This window comes from Stegastes partitus, unplaced genomic scaffold, assembly GCF_000690725.1.
Source record: "Stegastes partitus isolate 25-593 unplaced genomic scaffold, Stegastes_partitus-1.0.2 Scaffold114, whole genome shotgun sequence".
Classification (NCBI taxonomy): domain Eukaryota; kingdom Metazoa; phylum Chordata; class Actinopteri; family Pomacentridae; genus Stegastes; species Stegastes partitus.
In genome coordinates this window covers 178315-184802 of record NW_007577845.1, presented here as the reverse complement: position 1 = coordinate 184802, position 6488 = coordinate 178315, and the positions used below count along the sequence as shown (strand labels likewise).

At 44.5% G+C, this 6488-nt stretch overlaps 1 protein-coding gene across 3 annotated transcripts in view; it reads left to right on the top strand.

Annotated features, from left to right (window-relative positions):
- smad2 (SMAD family member 2) overlaps nucleotides 1-6488 on the top strand; it is a 17842-nt gene that overhangs the window by 6712 nt on the left and 4642 nt on the right. For all 3 annotated transcript variants that reach the window (XR_520051.1, XR_520050.1, XM_008278053.1), the window contains exons 3-10: nucleotides 866-955; nucleotides 1636-1829; nucleotides 2092-2226; nucleotides 2828-2890; nucleotides 3340-3393; nucleotides 3575-3787; nucleotides 4207-4344; nucleotides 4969-5113. Coding sequence is in view for 1 of the 3 variants with exons in the window: in XM_008278053.1 (XP_008276275.1) it covers nucleotides 866-955; nucleotides 1636-1829; nucleotides 2092-2226; nucleotides 2828-2890; nucleotides 3340-3393; nucleotides 3575-3787; nucleotides 4207-4344; nucleotides 4969-5113 (1032 nt within the window). In the remaining 2 variants the exon portion in view is untranslated. The remainder of the gene's footprint in view (nucleotides 1-865; nucleotides 956-1635; nucleotides 1830-2091; nucleotides 2227-2827; nucleotides 2891-3339; nucleotides 3394-3574; nucleotides 3788-4206; nucleotides 4345-4968; nucleotides 5114-6488) is intronic.

Below are 6488 nucleotides of genomic sequence, written 5' to 3'. Positions count from 1 at the left end.
TTTCTGTTTTCTGTTGTCACATCTTCATACATATTTTGTGCCGTCTATTGAATTTCTTCACTTCCTCATTCACATATCATTGTTGTGTAGATGCATATATTTCCTGTGTGACTTGTTTCCTCACATCTCATGTCTTAAAATTGTTGAGCAGAAATATGATTTGATGTGTACGTGTAGCCTGACCCTATGCATTGTAGGGTTGTATTTAACCTGAAAGCCAATAAACACGTCAGATAATTCGACCTGCATGTTGTGTCCGTTGCTGCGTTTTCCGGAGCAGCGATTCAATTTTACTGTAAAACATCTAATAATTGTAATGAGGACTGGTAATTGCCTGCACTTCTCGTTTTCTGAGATCTATAAAAAGTTTCATTTGGTGTCAGAGAATAAATTTATCTCATCTTGGCTTTCATGTGAACGTTTGAACCAACCACAGGTGGAGCTTATCTGCATCAGCTGACCACATCACTATGTGTCTGGTTTGGATATGTCTCACAGTCATCTGTCATCCAGTTCGTCTCTTATAACGCTGAAGGTTTTAGTTTGATTTCCCGCCTTCATGCCCTTAAGAGACCAACTGCACATATGTGTGAGTTCATCCTACTAATTTGGAATGAAACACCTCATGTTTACCATCTGTTTGCTTTTATTTTGTTTCCCCCCTTTTTGCACTTGTCTTGTGTGTGTGTGTGTGTGTTACTAATTTGGAATGAAACACCTCATGTTTACCATCTGTTTGCTTTTATTTTGTTTCCCCCCTTTTTGCACTTGTCTTGTGTGTGTGTGTGTGTGTGTGTGTGTGTGTGTGTGTGTGTGTGTGTGTTCATGTGTACGCATGTGTGTGTGTGTGATTGTGTGTCCTTAGCAATTGCTCAGACCTTTGGGGTCTCGGCTCAGGCCACACGATAGAGCAGTGGGACTCTGCAGGCATGTACGGATACCCTGACCACAGCAGGTGAATACACTCACATGCACACCAATACATTAAAAAGATCGTCTCTTCATCCCTGCAGTAGAAACCCACATGTTGCTGTAATGGTCACTCATATGCAGTCGATGGTGTCGGTGGTTTCTAATTCCATTTCTGCCTATTAGCATAGTCATACTGTCTGAAATGTAATCATTACTTATATTATAACTGCTCCACCGCCATTAGTGTAACACTGCTTTATCTAATACAGACAATAAGGAAATGATGGAGCTGTAATATTTGTAGATTAGGCTGTAGGAGGAAGAACAGTCTGCTCACTGATTGTGTTATCACATTTAGTGGTAGATAATGACGGGGATTTCCAGTGATAATCATAAAGATTGTTTACCAAACAGGAGTACTTGGTTACAGGCTTGATTTAGCAAAGAGCAGAAACGCATCATGTGCTGATTGTGCAGTGTAGAAGTGTTAACAGTGCAGTTTCACAGATTGCTCTGACTATAGATCTGTGAAACCGACATGAGGATTCTTGTAAAGTGTGGGTTAGCCGTGCAGCGTTTCCTTTCCCCCTCTTTCTCTTTCTAGTAGGATATCGCCTTAACTCGCGCTATCACACCAGAAGCTCACAGAGACCTTCACACGTTCTCCTCCACCGTCGAGCCCCGGCCACATGATTGAGCTGTTCTCTCTCCCGACTCTCTCAGGTCGCTGGACGGGCGTCTGCAGGTGTCTCATCGTAAGGGCCTGCCTCATGTCATCTACTGCCGCTTGTGGAGATGGCCTGACCTTCACAGCCACCACGAGCTGAGAGCAATCGACACCTGCCAGTATGCGTTCAACCTCAAGAAGGACGAAGTGTGTGTCAACCCCTACCATTACCAGAGAGTGGAGACGCCTGGTAATAGTCCTCTAGAGTTGTGTGTCTTTTTAGGACATGGTGTTAGATCTGAGTTCTGCTGGCTGTGGCTTCAAGGTGCCCTCTAACGAGCCTCACAGCGAATAAAAACGCTTCATGTGTGGATTAGAAGCAGAATGTTGGCACAGGAGTACGCTTACCTCAGAAACAAAAGTGCTCATATACAAATGATAATTGTTGCATCATTTTGATTTGTATAACAAATCCCATTTGCCTTCGTCGATGACACTCCTCGTCTCTTCAGTGCTGCCTCCGGTGCTGGTCCCGCGCCACACAGAGATTCTGACAGAGCTTCCACCTCTGGACGACTTCACCAACTCCATCCCCGAAAACACCAACTTCCCTGCAGGAATAGACCCTCCGAACAACTACATACCAGGTCAGCACCCAGGGCGGGAGGGAAAGCTTTTCTCTTTCTTATGAAAATGATTTCATTCACAGCAGCTGTTAAACAAAGCAGCCTGATTTGTTTAATGAGAAGTTGTAAGAAACGACCTGCTGCTGATGGAGTCCACACACCTGTGAGCCAGACTGGAGTTTCCTACAGTGGATCACGAGATGTGCCAGCAGCTCTTGAACCTGCTGTGGTCAGAGCCGGTTTATATCTGGATCTGCACCACTTTCACAGAACTGATTGCAGTAAAACTAAAACACTGATTTTTTTTTTTTTAGGGTGAACTTTTTCCTATTTTTCTGACATTATGATGTAAAGTTTTACTTCTAAGTTCAGTCCATTTAGATAAAGAAACATCCGTGCACAGCTGAGAAAGGAACCAACGATTAAATGTTGACCTCTCTTTTTTTTTATTTTCCCCCACTTTTTGTTGCCGTTCTTTTTTCCACCCAACCCCACCTTTTGAGTGATGTACCTCCTCCTACACGTTTTGTTGACCTCTCAGAATACTCTACAACCTCAGCTTTATCTCATCATACGCAGCAGTGACTTGCTCAACATGTATTCTGCTTGTTTTCTTTTCTAGACACTCCTCCACCCGGCTACATGAGTGAAGATGGAGAAACCAGTGACCAGCAGATGAATCAAAGTATGGACTCGGGTACATTAGTTGGGTGCTGAGCTAGTTTAGCTAGCTTGCTGTTGGGAACAAAGAAACACTACAAGGGTCAGAAGATCAGATTTAACACCTTATGAGGGGTCATCAGAAACCTCAGAGACTTGTAGAAAATCAGAAGCTGTACCTGTTTGAGCTGGCTGGCGGTCTGCCTGTCGTCCTCCTGCAGCGCTCCCATTATGCAAACATGTCAAGTACCATCTGCAGTGAGTGCTGAATCTTCTAAACGGTGTCAGAATGGTCCCAGAACCTTCTCATCAGCCCTCATTAGACATGAAGCCTCACTTCAGCCATCGTATTTCTGCACTGACAGGCTTTCATACCGACTACAAACAGTAGATCAGTAGCATTAAGCAGCACAGTTTACTCAGTCTGTACGTCTCTCTGTAAGATTTCATGTGTTTTTGTTGTTTTTTCTTCAGGTTCACCAGCAGAAATGTCACCAAGCACCTTGTCGCCTGTCAGTCATGGCCTTGGTAAGATGCTTTATTTGCTTTTCCTTATCAGATGCTTTAGATTTTATCATAAGTCAGAAACACAGTTTGGTTTATTTTTCATCATGAAAATGGGCCAAAAATGTAAAATCTGGAACAGAAATATGGAGTCAGTTATGGATTTTAAAACATGTGAAATGTTCACGCCCTGATTCCTCCTCAGACCTTCAGCCGGTCACCTACAGCGAACCAGCCTTCTGGTGCTCTATAGCGTACTACGAGCTCAACCAGCGGGTCGGAGAGACCTTTCACGCCTCGCAGCCCTCTCTGACCGTCGACGGCTTCACCGACCCCTCCAACTCCGAGCGCTTCTGTTTAGGACTTCTCAGCAACGTGAACAGAAACGCAACCGTTGAAATGACAAGGAGACACATAGGTGAAGGCGCCCACACACCTCTACACACACACACCTCTACACACACACACCTCTACACACACATAAGAGCGCCGCGGTTTATCAGTTATCACCAGTACAAAGACTTCAAAGGAGTTTCACAGTGCAGGTGTCGCAGCGTTTCTTCTCGGCAGGACGTTTTTTTTTTGTTTTTTCCAGATTTGATGTGCTTGAAGAGAAGCAGTAACTTTACAGAAGGGAAACTTGTTTATTAGATCTATCCAAGAGCTTTTAAAAAACAATAATTACAGAAATAGTGACGGATAACGATGAGAAGTACGAAGTGAAAAGGTTCAAAAATGAGTTTCTGTATCATGGAATTGATGGTATTTGTAGTTCTACCTTTAATTCCTCTTCATGAGATGTTTTCCCTTCATCTTCACTTCTTTTTCTCTCTGCAGGTCGTGGCGTGAGGTTGTACTACATCGGAGGGGAGGTGTTCGCCGAGTGCCTCAGCGACAGTGCCATTTTTGTTCAGAGTCCCAACTGCAACCAGCGATACGGCTGGCATCCTGCGACAGTCTGCAAAATCCCACCAGGTTCATACACGTGTAGCTTCAAAACAAACAAACAAAACAACACTGCTAACAGGATAAATTGCAGCGTTAGCTTAATGTGAAGACCCTCAAACAAAACTCTTAACTGTCGGTACATAGTAGTCCCGACTGATGTGTGAAACGTGACTTTTATCACCTGATATGGATAAAACGGAGCTCGAGGAACGACACGAAGAGCCTCCACAGTGTGACAGTTTTTCTCAGACACTCACCCACACGCTGACTCATCTGTACCCATGTAACTTTGAACATTTCATTCCTGGCCAAATGAGCAGTGTGAACAGTATCATTACCGAGGAGCAGAAACGCAACACGAGGATCTCGTTCAGGGGTCGGACTCGTCGGCCTCGTGGAGAATAGTCACCAACATACGATACACCCACAGCGCACCGTGCCTCTGCTTGCTGCTTTTACATTATGTTCACAGAAATGGCAAGGCACATTCAACACGCTAAAGTAGTTCACTGACATGTTGAGAAGCTGTAAACACCTGGAGCTGTTTGCCTCGTTGCCCTCTGTGGTCTTCAAGATGGAGGAGGATGTCTGAATGAACTCTTCAGTGGGGATGTCTAAACCTCAAATCTGTCTTTTTCTTTTTTCCTCCAGGTTGTAATCTGAAGATCTTCAACAACCAGGAGTTTGCGGCTCTGCTGGCCCAGTCGGTCAATCAGGGATTTGAGGCAGTTTACCAGCTAACCAGGATGTGCACCATCAGAATGAGCTTCGTCAAGGGCTGGGGAGCAGAGTACAGGTGTGTTACGCTGCTCTCAGGCACATGGTTCTCTTTGGCTGTCATCCATAACAAACGTGGAGATGTGTGAATGTTACGGGCTGTGGCCGCTCCGGGTTGTGTCCAGTGCTGCTGAATGGACATGAAGGGGTCAGCTCCATCGTCACGGCTCCTCATCGGGCAAACAGGGTTATCTAACATTACACGGAGCCAAACGGCTAATCTGATAGCGCTGCCTGCTGTTTGCATAGCTGAGCTCCGGCGCTGTCTGATGGTTTGCAGTCGGCCAGCAGTGCTTCATTGACTCGGCCTCCATGTTGTTGGAGATCAGCTGACTTTGTTCTGAATGCTGTAAATGCTGATGTGACTTAGACTTTGGAGCTGTGCTATCTGATTTTTGGATAGCCTAAATCTTCTGTCCTTCTCTTTGCTCAGTGCTGTTAGTGTCAAAGGTTATTGAAGTAGTTTATTCACTATCACATGCTTCAGATAAAACGATTCATATTCTTAAGGCTGCAGGATTCTGGCTCATCTAAAGGACAGAGAGAGAAACTTTTTAAAAGCTTTAAAACTATGTCTGAGAGGTGCTGACGGACCGTGTTGGAAATCAGAAAGGATTATAGCTGTTCTGATTGGCCAGACACAAGAAAGGAGTGAAATAATATTTAAATATTAATTATTAAAAATCAGGAGGAGACACGTCGTTCTTCATGTTGTGTTTGGTTGTCAGATGATCGTCACTAACAGTTGTGTGACAAATTAAAAGGCAACTACAGAGAGTTTAATCGTTGGTTCCTTTCTCAGCTGTGCACTGAGGCTGATGTTTCTTTATCTACATGGACTGAACTTAGAAGTAAAACTTTATATCATAATGTCAGAAAAACAGGAGAAGCTGTGTAACCCTTTAGTTCACCCTTAAAGAGATCAGTGTTAGTTTTACTGCAACCAGTTCTGTGAAAGTGGTGCAGATCCAGATATAAACCAGCTCTCTGAGCTCCACACAGTCCCAGCAGGTTCAAGAGCTGCTAATTGTTAATTAATGCAGATGTTTCTCACGTCTCTGCATCACCGTCTGTAAACAAACAACTGAAGAAGGTTTGAGTCCTGATCTGATCTGCACGTGTACGCTCTGGTTTATATTCATCCTGTTGTTGTAAAATGACATATTACAGAGCATTTGGTTGTATCTGTCTGCCTCTGTGGCCATCCATCCCTCTGTTCATCCATCCATCCATCCATCCCTCCATCCCTCCATCCATCATCCATCCATCCATCCATCTATCCATCCATCCATCCCTCCATCCACTTTCTCCATCCATTCATCCCTCCCTCCATTCTCCATCCATCCATCCCTCCTTCCACTTTCTCCATCCATTCATCCCTCCCTCCATTCTCC